Here is a 23,133-nt window from a genome sequence, read left to right as displayed (position 1 = left end):
AGAGAGAGAGAGAGAGAGAGAGAGAGAGAGAGAGAGAGAGAGAGAGATCCAAATTGGCCCAGTCTCCCATTCCCTCCAGTATGACTCTCTGGCCTAAGACAATTTCAGGTAACATAAGAGTGTTGAATAAAGAAAAGATATTTTGAAACATAGCCTGTATTAAATTAATGTAATTTAAATTAAGTATGAAAATATATAGTAAATGCTTATTGAAATGAATTAAGTTGACCTCACATTAGATTTCTTTAGAAATTTATAGGGGTGACTAGGTGGCGTAGTAAATAGAGCACTGGTCCTGGAGTTAGAAGGACCTGAGTTCAGATCTGGCCTCAGACACTTAACACAAAAACTAGTCGTGTGACCTTGGGTAAGTCACTTAATCCCAACTGCCCTCCAAAAAGCAAAAAAAAGAAATTTATAAAACAGTTATGTTTTTTTCTTTTTAAAGAATGTTCACGCACTTATTCACACTCAAAATAAATTCCTCCATACAAGATGCCTTTAATGGCTCTACACTACCTTCTACTTTCTATTAATTTTGTATTGTATTTGTACCTATCTTCATTTTTGGAGACAGTGTAAAACTCTTTTGATTGCTTTGCATTATTTCATAAAATCTTTTCAAATTTATTTATATTCCTCATTTATCATTTTTACTGATAATATAGTCAATATTCCATTGTATGATGGACTCCAGTATTTTCATGCCTCAAATCTGTGATATTATTGATGCAATTTTTCTTCCCCTGTTGGTCTATAACAAAATTATCTTCAATCATTCGCACACTGTTGAATATTCAGGTTGTTTTCAGGTGTTTGTAATTGAACATAATGCTGCTATAGATACTTTTGAACGGTTAATTTTTTAAAAAATGTTTTGTACTTTTAGGGTCTATTACCCAAAATTGGTTTATTAGTTCAGGGAGTATGATTATTTTTGTGATTTTTTTTTGTTATTGTCTGATAGTATTCAAAAAATATTCCAGCAATCCACAGTTATACTTATGTAATATTTGTGTATCTGGCAGTAGTCCTGCTAGTGTTAAATTTTGTCTCTCTGATTTTATCCATCTGATATGTGTGAAATACTTGCCTCCTGTTGAAAGAATAAGCAAACAATTTTAATCAATAAATATATAAAACTCCTTAATTCCAAATTATGGCTACTTGTGGTAGAAACAGGGAAGCAAAGTGAGAAGGGAGACTAAGAGAGAGGGAGGAAGATAAAGGGAAAACAAAAAAAAGGTGGAAAGAATGCAACTTTTCTATATGATTTGACCCCCTCTTCTTTCATACCTTTGTGTGCTTTTCCTCCTTTATCCTTCCTGGTAATACCGATCATCTTTAACCTAATACCCTAAATTTGTACCAGTCTAGACCCCTGTGATTCCTTTCCTAGAAACCCATATTCCCCATTTTTCTGACACTAGTCAACATTTACTGCTTATTCAACTCCTAGTTTCTAATAAATCTTACTTTTCCCCCTCTAAAGTACTTGCCATTTCTGTGTGGTTTTTTTCCTATTCTTCAAGAGTCTTATATGAGTGAAATTCTAAAGTGAAAATATAAGATGCCGAGATGTTACTAATGCTGGAACTCTCAGATATAGATGTACTTATATTTGACATTTGGTCACTCTTAAGCTGACTGGCATAATCCTGTTGTTGTTCAGTAATGTTTGTGTCTTTGTGACCCATGGCCCATGGCATGCCAGTGCTATGGCAGAGGACTTGGAGTGGTTTGCCATTTCCTTCTCCAGTGGATTAAGGCAAACAGAGGTTAAGTGACTTGCCCAGGGTCACACAGCTAGTAAGTGAGACCGAATATGAACTGAGGTCTTCCTGACTCTAGACCCAGTGCTGTACCCACTGAGCAATCTAGCTGCCCCTTCAGATAAATAGATCATAGGGGTGTAGGGATATGGAAAGAAACTAGACCTGTAGCAAAATAGGTCAGCATCTCTTCTCTAACTTATAGTCTCAGTGCACTGAGAGATTATTTGCCCAGCATTATACAGGTAGTATGTGTCAGAGGCAGGACTTGAACTTGGGTCTTCCTGCTTCCAAGGTAAGCTCTATCTACCATGCCATGCTGAGAATTCTCAGAGGTTGCACAGTGAAAATGTTTTGAGAACATAGGATGCTCTTGGGCATCCTAAACAGTAAAGAAAATAAGTGAGAGAAGGTTGAATTTCAGTTAACAAGAACCCTGTTTTGGTGGTTTTGCTTTTCGGGGGTGGCGATCTCTGTTCATTACACTTTTTTTTTTTTGGTGGTATTTTTGTATTTTTCAGTGAAAGCAAATACATTCTCTGTCTTATTCTGTTTATGTTTTCAGAGTACATTAAGATGGCAGATCACTATGTTCCAGTGCCTGGAGGACCAAACAACAACAACTATGCAAATGTGGAACTAATTCTTGATATTGCTAAAAGGATCCCAGTACAAGTAAGAGATGTTAATGTCCTTTTGAATCTGAATTAATCCACCTGGTCTTTCTCTTTGGATGATAGTGTCAGACATGAAGGTCACAGGGGAAGAACAAAGATAGGAAATTGTTTCATTGATTATTAAAAGGATCTTAGATGATAGGAGGCCCTGAATTCTATTGATCTACTGTTATAGGTAGTAATTAAGGAAGAAAGGAAAAGGGAGAATGATTCTGAGAGTGAGATGAGTCAAAATGAGATCAGCATGCAAAGAAACATAAAGGGTCTGTAAAGGATTTTGACAGTCTCACTCGTCTGTCTCCTGCCTTTAGTTAATAGCAAACTTATATCACCCCAGGGAGGTGAGTAAACTTTTTAAAGCAAAATTTTTAAGAGTCCTAGAACCTTTGAGCCAGAGCAACTTCGGGTGGTTAAGTACAAACACCGTAAAGCATGTTGGTTGTCCTTTGTTCTTGAAGAGAACTGAAATGATATCACCGTGTTGGGGTCAAAGGGAAATCAATTGTTCTAAAGCATATTGCTAACCTATAGCAATAATGATGATAGTAGCCAATATTCATAGTGTGCTTTGTATTATTCTACATACATTATTTCATTGGAACCTCATAACAACCTTGTGATGCATGGTATTACTGGTATCAGTGTCCCTGTTTTATAGACGAGGACACTGAGGCTCATAGTGGTTACATTACTTGTCAGTGAGCACATTGCTACTAAGTATCAGAGGCTGGATTTGAACTCTGGTCTTTCTTTCTCCAAGTCCAACGTTCTTTCTACTCTGCTTTGAGCCTCTAATAATCATGCAGTTACTACTTGGAGATGTCTTGTGAGGAACTCTGCTGAGGAGCTGGCACAGTGGTGGAGGGTGGGCTTTAATTTAGGGTCGGGCTCTAGAGAAGTGTGCTGGTTGAAGCATATTCCACAGAATTAATTGCCATTAGAGGCATTATATTAAAACCCAAGCTGATGGTAATAGTTACAGCCTTTTAAGGTTTGCAAATCACTTTACACATATATTTTCTTTCTTTATTTCTTTTATTTTTTTGATTTTTGGAGGGCAGTTGAGATTAAGTGTCTTGCTCAAAGTCACATGGCTAGTAAGTGTGTCAGGTGTCTGATGCTGGATTTGAACTGAGGTCCTCCTGACTCCAGGACTGGTGCTATATTCGCTGAGCCACCTAAGATTTTTTTACTTTTTTTAAAAGTAAATTTTTTTATTTTTTTAAAAAATAAAATTTTTTATTTGAAAATACACCTATTTTCAGTGTAACCCTGGATTCTCACAGTCATATAACAGCCATGGGAAAGGGAACATGTTGTTGAGAAGTAACTTTGGAATCAGGGCAAATGTGTCACTCCATTTCCCCAGGAAGCACTGCAAGAAAAGTGGTTGAGCAGGTTCCCTTCTGCATAGGTAGAGGAAGATCTAGCTTGGAGTTTTCTGCACCAATGGGATCATAGGCAGGTACAAAGCTAGAAACAAAGACACAGATAAAAGTGGAATTAAATGGGCATAATATTTGAGTCTGTGAAAGACATTTCTTGAAAGATCTGGTGTAGGACCTAGTTGAAAGGGTAGAAAATAAATTTTCTTCAAATAGCAAAGTTAGATGAAGATTCTGGGAAGATGGCTGAATATGTCAGAAAATTCCAAGCTCTCAAGTTTTTCCCCCACAAAAAAGATGAAATAGTGCCTCAGGGCCAATATTAAGCAGTAAAAATAAATAAGAGTAGGGGCAGAATAGGGGTCATTCTGGGACAGTTGAAGATATGAAGAAAAGTCCCAGAAAGAGGTTTGGTTCCTGTGAAGAGTAAGCACCTCCAGGATAAGTCCTAGGTTGGCTTAAACAACAAGTGGCAAGCCCTGGGGTTAGCTGGGTTGGGAGACTGCCTTGGCTCCAGCCACAGGAACTTTTACCCTCAGGACAGTGAGAGAAGTGTTGGTTGTCTGAGCTGGGAAGATTGAGGGAACTTCTGCTGACAAGGAACATGTGGTGGGATGAGAAGGAACCAGCAATTGTCCAGTGAGTGTAGAAGCAGTAGCATAAGGACACTACTGGTTGTGGACGCTTACAGGAGGCTAGAGGTCTTGGTTCCAGTTCCAGGCCAGAGGGGAGAACTGAAGGAGGTCTGAGGCCAGAGGCACCATTTCCCATATACTCCAGGATTAGAGGTGTTGTAAAAACTAATTTAAAAAAATACACAGGCAAAGGAGAAAGAATCCATCCATAGAGAGTTACTATGAAATAGAGAAGACTGGGGTTCATCTTCACAGGGGGATGCTGAAGTAACGAAACCCTCTTCTATCCCAAAGAGTAATGTCAGATGGTCACCTGCTCAAAAAGAATTAATAGAAAAACTTAAAAAAGACTTTAAAAATCAAATGAGAGAGATTGAGAAAAAACTAAAAAAAAACAAAACAAAACCAAAAAGATTGTGAAAAGTCAATCAATTAGAAGAGGAGATCCAGAATTTTAAGGAAGAAAATGACTCCTTAAAAATCAGAATTGGGCAAGGGGAAACCAGAAAAGTTAAGAGATCAAGAAATTAATAAAACAGTATAAAGAATGAAAAAAATAGAAGAGAATGTGAAACATCTCATAAGATGGAGAACAGATCAAGAAGAGAAAACATAGGAATAATTGGACTACCTACAAGCTATGATAAAAAAAAAGAATCTTCATAGAATAATATAAGAAATAATTAAAAGAAATTGTCCTGAAGCATTAGAACAAGAAGGGAAAGTAGAAATAGAAAAAATTCACTAACTGCTACATGAAAGAGGTAAACTCACAGGAATGTTATAGTCAAATTCTGAAACCCCTCAGCTTAATGATAAAATATTACAAGCAACAAGAAAAAAAATATAAATATGGTGATGCCACAATTAGAATCATAGAAAACCTAGCAGTGGTGTTACTAAAGGACTGTAGGTCTTGGAACACTACGTATCAAAGAGTAAAAGAACCAGAGTTCTGGCTGAAAATATAATGCCCAGCAAAATTAAGCATAGTCCTGAATGAAAAAAAAAAAAGGACATTTAATGAACCTTTAACCTTTCAGGACTTTGTGTAAAAAAAACCAAACAAACAAAACCAAACCTGAACGTAGTAGAATATTTGCATACAAGGGTCAAGAGAAATATAAAAGGCACATACTGAAGACTAATTTTAAGGTACTCAATAAAGATGGACAGACTATTTAACTTTTTTGTGTAAAATGTAAAACGTATGTCTAAGATTGTTATTAGTAATTGGGTAGTTCATAAAAAATATTAGGTTAGACCTGAGTATGATATCACTTTAAGAAGTAAAACCATTTAGGAACAGCTAAAAAGAGTAATTAATCATTTTATACAAATGAAGTGTGAGAGGAAGAACTGACACAGAGTCTTTAGATGAGAGAGCCAGGTCTGTTAGTTCTGGAAACCTATTTTCATTGGGAATGGTTTCAAGAAGAAATATGTATATCTAGAAGAATATAAAAGTCTTATAAATTCAGAAAGAAATAAAATGCTAAAGGGATGGAGGGAGAGGGATCTCTAGAGGGAAGGGTGAGGGAATAGGTTAAAGGGAAGGCATAGAAGGGTGTTTAGATTTATGGAAATGGGAGGATGAGGCAGGGATCCTTGGAAGGGTAAGGAAGGTATTTTTATTTTTAATTATTTTTTTGCCTTTCTTTTTTTAGAGAGGGGAGGGCAGGGCAGTTGGGGTTAAGTGACTTGCCCAAGGTCACATGGCTAGTAAGTGTTAAGTGTCTGAGGCCGGATTTGAACTCACATCCTCCTGACTCTAGGGCCAGTGCTCTATTCACTGCACCACCTAGCTGCCCCTGAGAAGGGGCTTTTAGAGGGGAGGGGTGAAGGAATAGGTTGGGGGGGGGTATAGAAGGATGTTTAGATTCATGGGAATGGGGGGGATAAGGGAGGATCCTTGGAGAGGGTATGGGTTAAGCAATTGGAGGACAAGGTAGCGGGTTGAAGTAAAGTAGAAGAGTTAGGAGGGATAGAAAGTAAAGAGATATGCACAAACAAAAATAAAGATCAGAAGTAGAATTTGTACATATGTATGTGTATATATGTATCTCTATATAACTATATACGAATATATCCATGCTTAATTGTAGCCTTTTGGGGGGAGGAGGAAGGGGGAAAAAGAACAAAGTAAAAAAGTGTACAGCCGAGGACAAAAGAAAATAACAAAGGAAGCAAAGAAAAATGGACAACTCTTAATACAGTGTGTAGTTTTTATTATATAGGCCTTCTTGAAATGGAAATTTATTACTAAATATTTTGAATTCTCTATGTTCTGCTGTGTACATGATATGCTTTTTTCTTTTTCTTATTTTGTATTTAAGTTTCAATATTTAAGTTTAAAAAATATTTCTTTTTCTTTTCTTATTGTGTATTTCAGTTTCAGTAATCAAAAAAAAAACAACACCCCAAAACCAAAATAGCAAGGGTAACTAGAGTTTTAATACTCAGTATATTATGGTAATCTCTTCCAAGGTTTTGTTACAATGAACTGCTTATTTCTTTTCCTTTAGAAGATTGAGTTGAGCACAGAGATTCATTCAGCATTTGCTTATGTCCAACTGCTGCTGTGGTCTGCTTTGCCATATGTCTTCAGGCCAGCCATTAATAGAGAGCAAGACAGTGTGAGCAAGTTTTTAGGGTTACTATAAAGAATGAATTCTACTTTGTTTCTCTGCAGGCAGTGTGGGCTGGATGGGGCCATGCTTCTGAAAACCCCAAGCTTCCTGAACTCCTCTTAAAGAATGGCATTGCCTTTATGGGTAAGTGTACTTTTGTCCCACCTTGCTTTCTGTTTCATCTTTTCAGGATCCCCCAATTAATACCCCATAGATGTAATTTTTTTCTTCCTTCATTCTCTCCTGTGCCTCTTCTCTGAGATCTTGCTGCAAATTACTTTCCTTTGATATGTATATCTCACCTCAGTCCTTATTTTTATTTTCAAGCCCAGTATTCCTTATGGGAGCTAAGTCTGATGCTCTAGGTGTCTTTGGTTGACCTTGGGAAGTGCTGGTTAGATTGAAACATTGCTGACCCTATGTCTCATGTTGTGAATTCTTTGACTCTGCCATTCACCATGGGAAAAATGTGAGCTTAGGCTTTCTTTAAGTGGAGATGGCAGTTATACATTTGTTGTTCTTTGTTGTTTGTCCTTTGTTCTTGAAGAGGACTATGATATTGGGAAGGTGATGCCATAACTTGCAGGTAAATTGGATTTAAGTGAGGGGAAGGCTGTGCAAAGTCACCAGCCCTCACTTTCTCGTCTGGAACCATCTGGGTCCAGTGGCAAGATATAGATTAGGATAATCGGAGATGGCCCCAGATGAACTGAACAAATTGAACAACAACCAAAATAAAAGTTGAACATTTAGGATACCATAGAGATCCATTAGTCAGTGAAGATAAAAACTTCCCTCACTGATTTCTTTTCCCTTTTATGGGTTATCTTACCCTATTAGAATGTAAGCTCATTGAGGGCAGAAACTGTCTCTCTTACTCTCTTTTTATTTTTTTTTAACAATGAAGCCATATGTTTTATTTGCTAACGCTGGATGTTTATGCCACAAGGACATAGGCTCCACCGACGCCCTTGATTTTTTTCCTCTGCTTGACTGCTGAAGAACTTCGCCTTCACAATGACTGGCTGCTTGGGGAGTTTCCCTTTTCCTAGGACTTTGTAGTAGCCCGACCGTACAACATCAATGATAGGGGCAAGGCCCTCCTTGTTTTTGGCAGCATTAATCCTGGTCTGCTCACTGACCAGTGTCCACAGCTTATCAAGGTTGACAGTTGGGCAGTAGCTTTGGTTTTTCTTCAAGTGGTAATGCCTCATACCCACTTTACCAAAATAACCTGGATGATATTTGTCGAAGTTGATCCGGTGATGGTGCAGCCCTCCTGCATTGCCGCGGCCTCCGGGGTGCTTTCGGTGCTTGCCGATGCGCCCGTGGCCGTGGCTGATGTGCCCGCGGAGCTTCCGTGTCTTCCTTAGTCGAGAAGGCATCTTGCAAGCCGCTGCAAAAGAGGACTTACTCTCTTTTTAGGAAAAAATATTTCTGTCTTTGGGGTTTAGTGCAGTGCCTGGCACATAGTACATGCTTAATGAATGCTTTTTCAATCATTCACTCATTCATTTTTAGTCATAATAAGGCTTGTCCTAGTAGAAAATAATTATCTCCTTTCTGTTTCTCTTCTCTCTTAGAGACAGAGAGCATATCTAAGATTGTATGACTTAACAACTCACATTTATACAGCATTTTAAGATTGACAAAGCACTTTTCCCACAACTCTGAAGTAGCTAATGGAAGTAGCAGTATTCCCATTTATAGGTGAGATTATTGAGGCACAGAAAAGTTAAGTTAGTGTTAGAGCTAGGACTGGAGTTCAGATCTTTTTGCTTTGACACTCACAGTGCTCTCTTCTCTATACCACACTGCCTGTGAAGACTATCCACATTGTGCTTTTGTAACTTTCCACATTGAACCTCATCAAAGAGAGAGATGATCTTTGATCATAGTTGCTTTGGAAGTCATTGTTTTAGATTCCATTGAAAACTTCAGTGTTGGTTTTAAAATGTTCAGAGAAGTCTTCATAGACATTTGTTAATTTGGGCCTGAAAATGTATAGTTATGATGTCTTTAAGCAAGTCAGGTTTATTCTCTCCTTCATTCCTTTGTCTTTAGGCCCTCCAAGCCAAGCCATGTGGGCTCTGGGGGATAAGATCGCCTCTTCTATAGTAGCTCAAACTGCAGGTATCCCAACTCTTCCCTGGAGTGGAAGTGGTAAGATTAACTGTGTTTGTATCTTGGGGTTCAGGGTGGTTCATTGGGGTGCTAGGTGGTTAAGGAACTTCAAGCTATGCTTTATATCTACTGGTTTTGTCTGACAGTGAGTTGGTTAATGGTGGCATATTTCAACATCTGTGACTGATTCTTGACTAATTCCAAAAGTCTGGAACCTTGAATGCCTAAATGCTCTATTATGATCTGGAGTGACCTTGGGGCAGCTCCATTTTTCATAACCCTGGGAAAAGTGGGTTGGTTCTAGATTTGCTGTGCCTATTTCAAAGTGAATTGGAATGAACTGGGAGGGGTGGGGAATCTTAGACTTTGGGGCCTGCCCTAGAAGGGATCTGGACCCCTGAATAACCCTGAGACCAATTTAGTAAGGCAGGATACCATTTAACTCGCTTTTTGCCTCCCTGTGTTTTCCTTCATGTCATCTTACAATTTATTGGAGTTCTGCTCTTCCTGCTTGAAGCCACTCCACCATTCAGTTGCTTTTTATGTAAAAAAAAAGATCAATATGTTTTTAAAATGATTTGTTCTTACAAAATCTTTTATAGAATGGCATATCATTGATAACAATATAAGCTTCCCTTTTAGTTTTGTATTCAGGTAGATTCTGAGTGTGTTTATCCAGGCTCTCTTGGGGGACTGTTATATCCTCCCTAGGCCTACTGGGTCAGATAGCCAAAGTTTAAAAGAAAAGGTTGAATTTGTTCTTGTTTGAATTGAGAGAGACTGTAGTGCTCCCTGTGTGACTGTTGAATACAGGAACATTCAGGGAGCATGGAATCATGGCTCTGTTGAGGCCAATAAAATCGCTATTTCCATTTCCAAGGGCCCATAAAGATTGAATTATTCCCCAGAACTCTGCCCCAGGAACAGGCCTAAACGCACAAGGAGAAGGTATTTGCCTGCTGAGTTGCTGTGAGAACTCTCCCATGCTTTTGTTTTGTGTGTTTATGTATTTTTAAAGGTAACTTCGTATCTTATCGAACCTTTTATGAAGTAGGAAACCAAGTTGTCAAGTTATAGACTTTTGGTGGAGTTGTCCTCTATGTTGACCTGTGTTCTTCAGCATTATTTGCTGTGATTGAAGATCACTAACTCCAAGGACAGAACATAGTTTTGATTTCTTATAAGCTGGAACCCCATATTGTTATTCTTTGTATAGTAGAGCATTTTGGAGAAGGTCTGACAGAGAATTGTCCAAGACTAATTTGTTAGAGATGATATGCTTTTGCATTGACTCTATGGTTACTTTTATCTATTACAGGTCTTCGTGTGGACTGGCAAGAGAATGATTTTTCAAAGCGCATTTTGAATGTTCCCCAGGATCTGTATGAGAAAGGTTATGTGAAGGACGTAGATGCTGGGTTGCAGGTAGGTTGCAAACTCCGGGGAATGGTACATTTCTGCTCTCTGGGAATAGGCTCAGGCAGCTGGGGCTTTGGGGATGCTCTTAGAATGCACAAGCTAGCACCAAGGTCAGGCTGCTTTCTTGTGGCTGGCTGGGCACATTCACATCATAGTAGATGAGAGGGGAGTGAGTTCTCAGGGGTACAGTGCAGAAATAGCCTTCTGTATATGTAAGTAGTTAAAATTATTTTTGAAACTAATAGCTTATCTATAGGTAACACTATTTCCTAGATGAGTAACTATGGATTTGGGGTAACCAGTGAACTACTACTACTTCATACTTGTCCTAAGTTTATTTCCGTCCTAGTCTTAGGTAATCGAAGTGGCTGTATTAATAAGCTTACCCACTATGCTAATTTGGAATAATATATCATTTCTCTCAAAGACATAGACTCATTTTATTTGTATGGTACTAGATCTAAGTAGAAAACTGAATTCTTAAACCACCTTCCTATTTTTCACATTAGCCATGCTGTGGCTTAATAAAAGGAATTAACATTCTTACCTCATTTAGAAAGACTATATACTGAATTGTCTTGCTTTGTTGTCCTTGACAAAAAAGGGTCTTTCATTTGGATGATTAAGCAGTCGGGGTTAAGTAACTTGCTCAAGGTTACACGGTCAGGTGTTTCTGGGTGGGTGCTAAGTGTCTGAGTCCGGGATTCGATCTCCAGGTCATCCTGACACTGGAGCCGGTGCTCTTACTTGCTGAGCCACCTGGGCGCCCCGATGATGATCTTTCTTCTTCACAGTTTAGGACTTTTTTTTTTTTTTTAAAGCATTGCTCATTGATTCCCAGTCAAGTCCAGCTAGTAGCTGTACAGCTCAACTTCTACCCCATCCTGGTCACCTTAACAGCAGCAGCAGGAGGCTCAGTCATAACTGTCTGCTTCTGTTTTCTCTCTCCGTTTACCATCTTTTTATTATTATTCCTTTTGTCTACACCCATGCTTTGACTGGTCTTTATCCTCAAAGTGTAAAGAGATGAACAGCTGATTTCTGGTGGCAGTTTTAGGTTTTGTGGATAGAGTATAGTTGAGTATTTTGTAGATATTTAGTAAAATATAGTATAGTCAAATGTTTGGAATACTTAGGAAATGCTGGGTGCGAGTGGGGTGCAGAATAGAGGCCAAGTTTAATATTTTGGTTAACTGAGTGTTAATCAGAAACCCCTTTTTAATTTCAGTCCTTGTTGAAATAAAAAATCTATAATATGAAGGAACTGCTGGGTTTTTTTTTTTGCAAATGACTACAGAAAAGAGAAATATATTATGGTAGTTCCATTTCTACTCGAAATGTTAATTTTTTATAAAAGAAAATATTAAAATCACTTTTGGGATGAAATTCAAATAATAAAGAATAGGTTGAACATCTAGTTGTCTACTTGAACCTTTTACCTTCTAGGTTAAATGTAAGTGTGAAGTTTTCCTAAAATGAATTTACTTTCATGTCTTATTAAATGTAATGTGTAGTTGAATCCCTTTGATAATTTAGTTCTTGAAGCAGCTGGATGACACAGTGAATACACTGCGGGACCTGAGGTCAGGAAGACCTGAGTTAGATTCTGCCTCACATACTACCTAGCTGTGTGACCCTGGGCAAGTCACTTATTCTCTGCCTGCTTCGGTTTTCTTTTCTGTGGGGATAGTAATAGTACCTACTTCCTAGGGTTGTTGTGGGGATCATAAGAGATAATATGTGTAAAGTGCTTTGCAAACCCTAAAGTGCCTTATAAATGCTGGCTGTTATTTTTGTGCTATAAGGTGATCATGGTGCTTTAAAGTAGGAGCTATAGGAGTTTGGAGTAAATATTACTGGAGTTCTATGAAGCTAGTAAATTCTTTGAGTTAATTCTCGATATCACCTTATTTTAGTATCTTTCTGCATCTCATCACAGTTGAATGTAGAAAAATTTCTAGCTATATAAGAATTGAGATTAATTTAGGTCACACCTATCTTTGTGATAGTAGGATGCTGGATTTGACTAACAGCTTGGTGCATTCGAACAATTCGTGGCCTTGTGAATAATTTTCCCTCTTATCTCTCTTTGCTTATACTTCCCACCTGTTTTCCTTAGCCTCTCTTTTTTTCTCTTTCCTCCTTCTAGGCAGCTGAGGAAGTTGGTTATCCTGTTATGATCAAGGCCTCAGAAGGAGGAGGAGGGAAGGGAATCAGAAAGGTGAACAATGCTGACGACTTCCCTAACCTCTTCAGACAGGTAGAGTACACTTAGTTCTTGGCTTGGGTTAGTATATTTCAAAGACATTTGTTATTAAAGGCTTAGATAGTTAAAAGTAACTAGAAATAATGTAAGGATGCATGAAAAGATTTTGGAAAAGCATAAAGTGGTCTGTCAGGGCAACCAATAGTCACAGGAAAGAGAGCCCACATTTGGCCTACAGGGACCAGGACCTTGGTTTTGACTTTGAGAGTGGCTATGGGACTTGGCTCATTTTCCACATTGTATTCTTCTCTTCTTACAGCATGCATGAATGTTTGTCTTATATTCCTTTTGATTTATTGGATAATATAGCTGGGAATACAGCCTACTAAAGATAGATAAGAAGAAGAATTTTATCATGGTAGCAAAAATGTTTTTATTAGAGAGGTAGCATGGTGTAATGATAAAGAACTGACTTGGAATCTGGGAAAATCTGGTTTAGGCCTTGCCTCTGACACAGGAACATGTGACTGGGTAAATCACTTAACTTCAGGGTTTAGACACCTTTTCTAAGTCCATAAATTGCAGAGAAGGTGCTAATGTGCATTGGTTGAGGGAATTTCCTCATCTGGGAGTTCCCAATACCAACAAAATCACAACTCCTGTCCTGTCCTATTTCCAGCAAAAATGTAGGAGAGTCGAGTATTACTCATTTCCTTCTCTGTTGTAGGTTCAAGCTGAAGTCCCTGGCTCTCCTATCTTTGTGATGAGACTAGCCAAACAGTCTCGTCACTTGGAAGTGCAGATCTTAGCAGATCAGTATGGCAATGCAATCTCCTTGTTTGGTCGTGACTGCTCTGTGCAGCGAAGACACCAGAAGATCATAGAAGAGGCTCCTGCCACTATTGCAACTCCAGTGGTATTTGAGCATATGGAACAGGTGAGTATGTTCATGTGTGTGCATGTGTGTGCATGTGCTCACGAGTGACTATGTGTATCTAGGTGGGTAGGAGGTGAGGACACCATCCCCATGGGTAAATGTGCACAGAATATCAGAACTTCATTCACTGGAGCTAGATCTAGAGGTGCTTCATCCTGTGTTTGAGAAGTAAAAAATAGAGTATTAAAACTTTGTTATTCTTTTTACAATTCACCCATTGAACAAATGCCTTTGTCTAAAAATGTATTGATGCTCCATAACACTGTGTTCCTTTGACTGGGGGAAGACAGATGAAAAGGAAGACGTACTCTAACCGTATTTAGTGTTGTTCCTTATATTTTTTAAGATATGCTAAGTCTATGGGAACCTGACAGCAGATTGTATGTCTGTTGTTCAGAGACAAGCTTAGATAAGCATGGGATGATTATTCTCTTGTTGGCCACAGGTTAACTTTTTATCCATGGCAAAGGAGGAGTTGTGATTTCCATTTGTGGAGGAAGTACCCACCCCAAAAGCTCTTGTCTGTCTGAGTATTATGCTAGAAAGGCAGTCCTGTCTTCCAGAATAGCTACTTGAGCTGGGACCTTCCAGGTTAAAATTTTATATTTAAATTCCTGTGAATATGCTGAGACTTGGAAAACATTTACGAGTGCATTCTAGAGTTTAGCTCAATGACCACCTTCTTTGACAGTTTTCTAAGCATGTTTAAGATATATAATTTCCATTTTTTAAAAATCAGGAAAACTTCATTTCAGAAGTCCATGGAAAGCAAAATACCACAGATTGGAAAGTTTGAAAAGTCTGATGTAGTGAATTGGCACTCATTCTCTTTTAGTAGATAAGTTACGTTCTCCCTTTCTCTGGATTCCAAACAAGCCAGATAAATAGTGCTTTGATGGGTTTACCTATACTGTCTATTGTGCTTTGCCCTTACATAAGAATGTGTAGGGTATGTCAGCTTTCTGTTGTAAAATCGTGAACAAAATAAATAATTTCTCTGCCCTTCTTGAGCTTTAGATTCTGTGTTATGGTCAGAGTGGTGAAAAAAAATTTGCCCTCCTATAGCTAGAAGTCTTTGAGCCCCTTGTATGACTGGAAGTATTGAGTTTTTGAGTTAGTGAGAGGCAGCAGACAAGGACTGGATTTTGGATATGATAGCGTTCTTGAACTTGCTCATCATGACTTTGTCCTTTAGTGTGCTGTGAAACTTGCCAAGATGGTAGGTTATGTCAGTGCTGGGACTGTGGAGTACCTCTACAGCCAGGATGGCAGCTTCTACTTCTTGGAGCTGAATCCGAGGCTGCAGGTGGAGCATCCTTGTACAGAGATGGTGGCTGATGTCAACCTTCCAGCGGCACAACTCCAGGTGAGTCCCAGTGCTCCTGGGCTTGAGGAGTCTTCTGGGGAGGCTGGGAATGTGAGCGATAACTGAAGAACTGGCTTTACCAGTGTCTGATAGGAAAGAAGCTTCTGTTAATTAGAATCTCTTGTTGTGTTCAGTTCTGTTGTGTAATTTTGTGATTCATGCCTCGTGCTCTTTGTATGTAATACATGGGTGACTTATTTTTCCTAATAAGACAAGAAACATAAGGAAAGCTTTAAATACCAGAGCTAGCCACCTAAGAATTAGATTTGTATTTCTTAGGGATGATTCCATAAGTCAGGTCCCCAGTTTGAGAAGGCATGAAGACAAAATGATTTACATTTGATTGTTGTGTAATATATGGAAAGCTCTTACTGAAAGAAGTCTCCTTATGTTTGGAATCAGTAACCCTCTGGGTATTCCTTGTTTGATCTGCTGCCTTGGTTGCATGTCAGAATGCACAGGTAGCCTGAGTAGTTTCTGATAGGATAACACATATAGCACTTCTATATTCCTGAGACTTGGAGAATGACTCCTGGAAAATATTTTTTAATTTAAATATTCTTTTTTATTATGAACTTAATCATCAGCAAGTAAACATTTCAGTGTACAAGGACGAACAAAAGGATTGCATATGAAGCTGTGAACTTCAGTTATGCACAGTTTGTTTTAAAGGGAAATGTCTTTTAAATTTAAGATAGTAGTAATGAAATTACCCAGTTTTGTGTCTCTTGAATTTTTCTTCTATGTATTTTTAAAAAATTATGTATTTATTTATTTACTTTTAGTTTGCAACATTCACTTCCACAATCCCCTAAGTTCCAAATTTTCTGCTCCTCCCTCTTCAACCCCCCCTTACTCTCCATGGTGGCATGCAATCCTGTATAGATTCTACAAGTATCTTCACATTAAACTTTAGTTAAATTATAAAGAAGAATTATAAACAATGGAATAAACAACAAGAAAGAAGGAATGAAACAAAACAAAAAAGAGAGAGAGCAAGTAGTTTGCTTCAATCTGCATTCAGACTGTAGTTATTTCTCTGGATGTGGATAGCCCTTTCTATCATGAGTCTTTTAGAGTTGTCTAACCTTGCATTGCTGAGAGGAGCCCAGTCTATCAAAGTTAGTCATCACAGATACGATGTGTCTGTAATTGTGTACAAAGTTCTCCTGGTTCTGCTCTCACTCAGCATCACTCTCTCCGGGTTATTATGAAGTCCATCTTCTCCTCATTTCATATAGCACAGTAGTATTCCATTACATTCATATACCACAACTTGTTTAGCCATTCCCCAATTGATGGGCATCCCCTTGATTTCCAATGCTTTGCCACCACAAAAAGAGCTGCTATAAATATTTTTGTACATATATGTCTTTTCCCCACTTGTATGATCTGGTATGATCTGTTTGGGATACAGTCCTAGAAGTGGTATTGCTAGGACAAAGGGTATGTACTTTTTTGTAGCCTTTTGGGCATAGTTCCAAATTGCTCTCCAGAATGGTTGGATCAGTTCACAACTCCACCAACAATGCATTAGGGTTTCAGTTTTTCCACATCCTCTCCAGCATTTATCATTTTCCTGTTTTGTCTTCTTAGCCAATCTGGCTGGTGAGATGTGGTACCTCAGGGTTGTTATGATTTGCATTTCCATGATCAGTAGTGATTTAGAGCATTTTTTCAATATGCTTATAGATAACTTTAATTTCTTCCTCTAAAAACTGCCTATTCATATCCTTTGACCATTTATCAATTGGGGAATGACTTGTATTATAAATTCGACTCAGTTCTCTGTAGATTTTAGAAATTAGACCATTATCAAGAGACCATGGTTGTAAAAATTCTTTCCCAGTTTTCCACTTCCCCTCTTAATCTTGGTTACATTGGCTTTATTTACATAAAAACTTTTCAGTTTAATGTAATCCAATTTCATTTTAGTGTAACGTAATCAAAGTTATCCATTTTGCATTTTGTAATGCTCTCTATCTCTTGTTTGGTTATAAATTCTTCCCTTCTCCATAAATCTGACTCTTCTCTGTATTTTTAAGTGCTTTATTTATGTGCTTTTCATTGTTGTTGCATTTGCTACAACTCTCTAACTCTCCGTCCCCGTCCCAGCCATCTCTAGTAGCAAAACTGTTTAGCACATTAATCTGTCCAAGCATGTCTTGTTATGCATCCCTGTTTGGTCACCTCTCTGAAGTCATGGTTGGTTGTTGCTTTCCTCTGAGTTCTTTTTTTTTCTATTTTACTTTACATTTTTGGTGGCTATTTTGTAAATTTATCTCCTGATTCTACTCTATTCCCGATAGTATTGCCTCTTAATTACTTAGATGTCCTAGAGAAGGCTGCAACAACTAATGAAGGAGCTAGGTGCTACTTGTACCCAGACAGTAACAATAACTTACATTCTCAAATTTGGTTTTCAAAGCACTCTCCTCCCACAGTACCTCTGTGAGAAAGGGAGTAGGGAGGAGTAATATTTTCATTTTTTGTCTGAGAAAACCAAGGCTCAGAAAGTAGAGATGACATGGCCATAAGTTACCTTAGCTAGGAAGCTAATTATCTGGGACTCTGACTCCATGTTCAGTGTTCCCTTCTTTATATCTTCTTGTCCTTCAAAATGTGTTCTACAGCATCTAGAGTTGAAAAGGGAGTAAACTTTTATCTCCTTCACTGTGGTTTGTGGGATTGAGAGAAGTGATGGTATACCTAGGGTTCTGAGGGATTTACCTGGTCAGTTTCTGAGGACTTCCCTGGTGCCTGCTGGGAGTGTCGTATAGTCATGTGCTTTGTCTTTTGTCTTGCTTTTTTTCCTTATTTTTAACCTGTTTTATAACCAAACATATATAGAGTATATCTTCTTTTGATTCTTAAAATTATTTTCTCATACATACTTTTTAAATATAATTATAATCTGTGTTTTTATATACATTATAATTAGTTTGGAATAACGTTTTGACCTCAAGAAAGAAGCAGTGGTGTCTCTTCAGTTCACTTTTGTGATATGTCAGTGGGCATTTGGGTTACTAGAGGAACTCTGAGAGTTCACAGTTACACAGAGAGACTCAATACTAATTAATTTCTTTCTGTAGTAACCGGATAAAATAGGGGAAATTATTAAATGTAGTGATGCCACATCTACCTTGAGTAATTTTGAGTAAGTACTGATGTTCAGCATTTGTGGAATTTAAGCCCATGAAAAAGGAAGAGAGTTTTATAGGAACGATGAGGGTGGATGGAAGAGCTGTGTGAATAGTGTGATAACTTCTAAGTTTACAGAGAAACCAATCGTGAGTGATCTGACACACATGTGACTTGTTCTCCTTCAGATTGCCATGGGCATTCCTCTGTACAGAATCAAGGATATTCGAATGATGTATGGAGTCTCACCCTGGGGAGACGTCCCGATTGATTTTGAAAACTCCGCTCACGTCCCTTGCCCAAGGGGTCATGTCATTGCTGCTCGGATCACTAGTGAGAATCCTGATGAGGTAACTAAAGAAAGCTTATCGAAGCACACTATTCAGATATATAAATTTTACTCTGGTGGGGAAGACATAGAGAGGTTTAGATCATTGTAAGTGAGTCCCACCTGGTCATACTTATGTGAAGACCTGCTTCCTGGCCCTTTGTATAGATCTTCTGTATAGATCTTCCAGGGCTGCTTCTCAAGACACCAAACTTATAAGAAAATTTCTTCCTAGGAATGTATTAAGATTTCTTTTATATTCACCATTTTCTAACAGGGTTTTAAGCCCAGCTCAGGAACAGTCCAGGAATTGAATTTCCGTAGCAATAAGAATGTCTGGGGCTATTTCAGTGTTGCTGCTGCTGGTGGACTTCATGAGTTTGCAGATTCTCAGTTTGGTCACTGCTTCTCCTGGGGAGAAAATCGAGAGGAAGCTATTTCGTAAGTATTCAGGTGCTTGACTGTATTCGTGAAATAAAACATCTCTTGATTTTTGAGTGTTAATACTACAAAGTTGTGGGGTCAGGTCAGAACTATTGTATATGCAAAAACTGGATTCTTTGGGTGCTCTAAAGGCTATGTTTACTGGTGCCATACTTTTGTAGCCTGGATGGTTCTCTTTCACTAAGGTGTTTCATGCATATACTCAGAGCATCTGAATTCCAGTAGAGCTCTGGGTTACCGATATTGAGTGAGACATCATAAAAAATGGGGAGATAGATGCTCATTGATGGTATTCAGCACTGTCTTGAATGATTGTATCTGGGCGCAAGCCCAAATAGAAAGGGATTCAGTAGTCAGGTTACTCACTGAAAGGCCTCTTTACTGATCAGACTGTATGTGTAGCACCAATCCTCAGGCTACAATTGGCTTTCCAAATGACTGTTCAAAAGACGTGAGGACCTAGCAGTTAAAACAAAAGGGATGAAGAATGCATATTTTCTAGATTATATGGCATGTGATTGGTTGGATATGTAGCCCATTTTTCTATGTGGTACAGTGGATAGAGTGCTGGGCGTGAAGTTAGGGAGACTCATCTTCATGAGTTCAAATTTGACCTCAGACATTTACTAGCTATCTGATTTTAGGCAAGTCATTTAACCCTGTTTACACTCCTGAGTTTCCTCATCTGTAAAATGAGCTGGAGTAGGAAATGGCAAACCACTCCACTAGTTTTGCTGTGAAAACTCCTAATGGAGCCATGAAGAGGTGAATATGACTGAAATTACCAAACAACAACAACAAATATTTCTGAACTACAGCTTAAGATGGAATGTTGGGTGAGCTTTGCACCTTCCCTAATAAGGCTGATAGGGAGTATATTTTCTGGGAGTATCATAAACCTAATAACATGGGTTGGTAGAAATGAATTAGTATTGTCAGGACAAGCCTGGGAGGTAGATGCTTATTATTAACCCTGTTTTAGAGTTGAGGAAATTGAGGCAAATAGAAATTAAGTGACTTGCCCAAAGTTAGACAGCTACCGTGTTTCCCCGATAATAAGACCTATCCCGAAAATAAGCCCTCCCCTTACTGTGTAAGATTCCTCTAAAATAAGCCCTCCCCCGAAAATAAGCCCTATTGAGATTGCTACTGTAGTGAAGGTGATCCCCTGCGCTACACGCTACATTACGGTACCCTCTGTATGCACCGTCCGGGTGAAAATGCACGCCACGCTCTGAGCTGCATCCAATCTGAGCTGCAGCAGTGAGCGCGTCATCCTGTTCTTCCCCAGTGATTTGCTTGCTGGCGCCATTGAGAGCAGTGCCGCGTAGGAGAGCTGAGGCAAGACAACATAAGCCCTCCCCTGAAAATAAGCCCTCTGGTGTTTTTCTTTCCAAAAAAAAATAATAAGACAGTGTCTTATTATCGGGGAAACATGGTATGCTGGATTTGAATTCAGCAAAAATTTGAATTTTTGACACCAGGCCCAAGGCTCTATCTATTGTGTTACCAGCTGCAGAAAACTCTAGGATATGAGTGTAATGGAATATTATTATGCTTATATGAATTCAGAAAAAACATGGGAAGAATTGTATGATTGGATAGAGTGAAATAAATTGAGCCCAAAGAAGAATGTACTTAATATTACTATAACAGTGTTAATGGAAAGATTACTAAAAGGAAAACGAAATTTGAGTAATTAAAAAACTAGTGTTTCCAGAGCACAGACAATATAACATACGTCTTCTCTCATGGCGGGAAGGCAATATACTATTAGGGCAGAATGTTGCATCCATGCAGTCATTATGTCAGGTAGTTTTATTGTTTTTGGTTACAAGAGAGTTCTTTTGGGATGGGGTTAAGGGAGCATTCATGTTCTAGAAATGACTATGATACAATTTTAGAAGACGTCAGTAAAATTTTTTTGCTTTTTTTTTGGAAGGGGGAAGTCAGCGTAATTGGGGTTAAGTGACTTGCCCAAAGTCATAAGGCTAGCAAGTGGTTAGTGTCTGAGGCTGGATTTGAACTCAGGTCCTCCTGATTCCAGGGCTGGTGCTCTATTCACTATGCCACCTAGCCGCCCCAAATAGAAGTATTTTTCAAAAACATGTTTGAAAGGACTTTAAACTTACAGGTAAAAGGAAGGTTGAAAATGCTTGTATATTTATACCTATAGGTACACACATACACACACACACCAGGCTAAATATCATACAATAATAACAGTGTATAGTGTCAGTAGAAACACCCAGAAATGCATGGGAGACAGAATCTAGGAAAACAGCCAGCAGTAGTAGCCCCCGTGGCTCCAGATGTCTGTACAGTCTTGCACACAGTATGAATAGGAAGTGAGCTGTACTGGGGCACAAAGGAGTAAATTTGACATAATGAGTATTCTGGTGATTTGTAGGATAGGATCTATAACTGGAATTGGGCACTGTTAACAGTATACATTATTCAGTGGTTAGGGAGGAGACTGGATGTGGGAAAAGGGGATGGAATGATATCAAATATTGAGTAGATATCTGTATGTTATAAAACTCAGGGCCAGACTGGGAAATGTTGGTGGAGAATATTTGTGTGAAAATCTGTGGCAACCCAAACAGAAGGTGATATCTTTAGAGTGTACTCTAGGTTGCCTGGACTGAAGGAGGTAATAGATAAGGAACTCAGGAAACAGAATATATATCTGTCATGCTGATGCATGCTATAGTGTTAACTTTAGTTATCTGAACATCTGAGAGAGTATCTTTCTCCCAGAAGCTTAGAAGCTAGTAATTTCTTGGTTTGATTTGATAATTCAATTCTTTAAAAGATGGATGATTAATGATGGATGTAGTTGTATACTAGAGTGGTGGATTTGTAGCCAGAATCTTGGTTCAAATCCTGGTTCTGGTATTTACTACCCGTTAATTTCTCTGGGCCATGTTTTCCTCATCTGTAAAATACAGAAGTTAGACCATGTGACCCCTTAGGGTCCTTTCCAGCACTAAATCTGATCCTGTGACTCCATTATGGACCTGATTTTCACTGATTTTGGAGTGGGAATGATGAGGAACGTGACTAAAGGGGACCACTTCATTTTAGCATATATAATAGTGAAGGAAGAGGGAGCTGAACTTGGCCTGATTTACATCCTAGATTTCAAAGGATAGGCAGGATCTCAAGGACTAAAATCATGTGTTGAGGTTAGCTTGGAGATGATGGGGGAATTTTCAAGAGTGAAATCCTTAGGTTGCAAAGAGAAGTCATTAGGTAAAAGGTAAAAGTTGAAATTGCCAAAAAGACAAGATGTGGATGCACAGAAACCCATCAAGTCAGCTTAGATTTATTAAAAAAGTTAATTTATAGAAGAGCAGGTAACAGAATGAATACGAAAGTGGTATTCTTCAAGAAGAGACTGACAGAGAAAGTCAAGGACAATCAAAATGGTTTTCAAAAAACTATTGGTGTACCAAGAAATGATGAAAGGGATGCTTTCAAAGAAAAGGAACCTGGGGAGATAGATAAGAACTGTTGCAGAATGTAGTGAACAGAATCAGTCAAATAATTTATACAGTAAAACACATTGTAAAGAAACACACCTTTGAAAGACTTCATAATGATGAAGTCTGATCCATCCATCTGATACATTCAGTGACCAGCTGTGATTCCAGAGGAGCAATGATGCACTTAGCTAACCACTTCTGACAAAGAAGCGATGGAGTTAAGATGCAGAATGGAACATAGTTTTGGACGTTGCTTATGCTGGAATTTATTTTGCTGACTGCATTATTACTAGGGTTTTTTTTTCTTTTTTCTCCCCTCCCTTCAGTGGTGGGGGAGATATGAGGGAGAGAAAAGAAATATTAATTTTAAAGGGAAAAATAAAAAGTTACATTAAAAAAAACCCCCACCAAAAAACTTCTTTGGGGGAAATGGGGAAAATATGGCTATTGCTCATGGTGAATGGCATAGTTCAAATATATGAAGGTGCTGAACACTTTGCTCTAAGGAGAATGATCGTTAATTAGGGAGTGAACTGTGTGTGTGTGTGTGTGTGTGTGTGTGTGTGTGTGTGTGTGTGTGT

General features: G+C 38.5%; 1 protein-coding gene and 1 pseudogene across 4 annotated transcripts in view; one reads left to right on the top strand and one right to left on the bottom strand.

The window, feature by feature from the left end:
* ACACA (acetyl-CoA carboxylase alpha) overlaps positions 1-23,133 on the top strand; it is a 253,387-nt gene that overhangs the window by 59,369 nt on the left and 170,885 nt on the right. For all 4 annotated transcript variants that reach the window (XM_069078145.1, XM_069078144.1, XM_069078143.1 and 1 more), the window contains 9 exons: positions 2,338-2,447; positions 7,162-7,243; positions 9,164-9,262; positions 10,542-10,648; positions 12,792-12,902; positions 13,576-13,785; positions 14,981-15,151; positions 18,481-18,642; positions 18,898-19,061. In XM_069078145.1, coding sequence (XP_068934246.1) covers positions 2,338-2,447; positions 7,162-7,243; positions 9,164-9,262; positions 10,542-10,648; positions 12,792-12,902; positions 13,576-13,785; positions 14,981-15,151; positions 18,481-18,642; positions 18,898-19,061 — 1,216 coding nt within the window. The remainder of the gene's footprint in view (positions 1-2,337; positions 2,448-7,161; positions 7,244-9,163; positions 9,263-10,541; positions 10,649-12,791; positions 12,903-13,575; positions 13,786-14,980; positions 15,152-18,480; positions 18,643-18,897; positions 19,062-23,133) is intronic.
* On the bottom strand, positions 7,982-8,523 carry LOC138153758 (large ribosomal subunit protein uL15 pseudogene; annotated as a pseudogene).

The sequence above is a fragment of the Petaurus breviceps genome, unplaced genomic scaffold, assembly GCF_028583685.1.
Source record: "Petaurus breviceps papuanus isolate PSGF00001 unplaced genomic scaffold, PetGlider_PUasm1.0 91023, whole genome shotgun sequence".
In the NCBI taxonomy this organism is placed as follows: Eukaryota; Metazoa; Chordata; class Mammalia; order Diprotodontia; family Petauridae; genus Petaurus; species Petaurus breviceps.
Note: the sequence above shows the minus strand (reverse complement) of the source record. Positions and strands in the feature narration are given on the sequence as shown.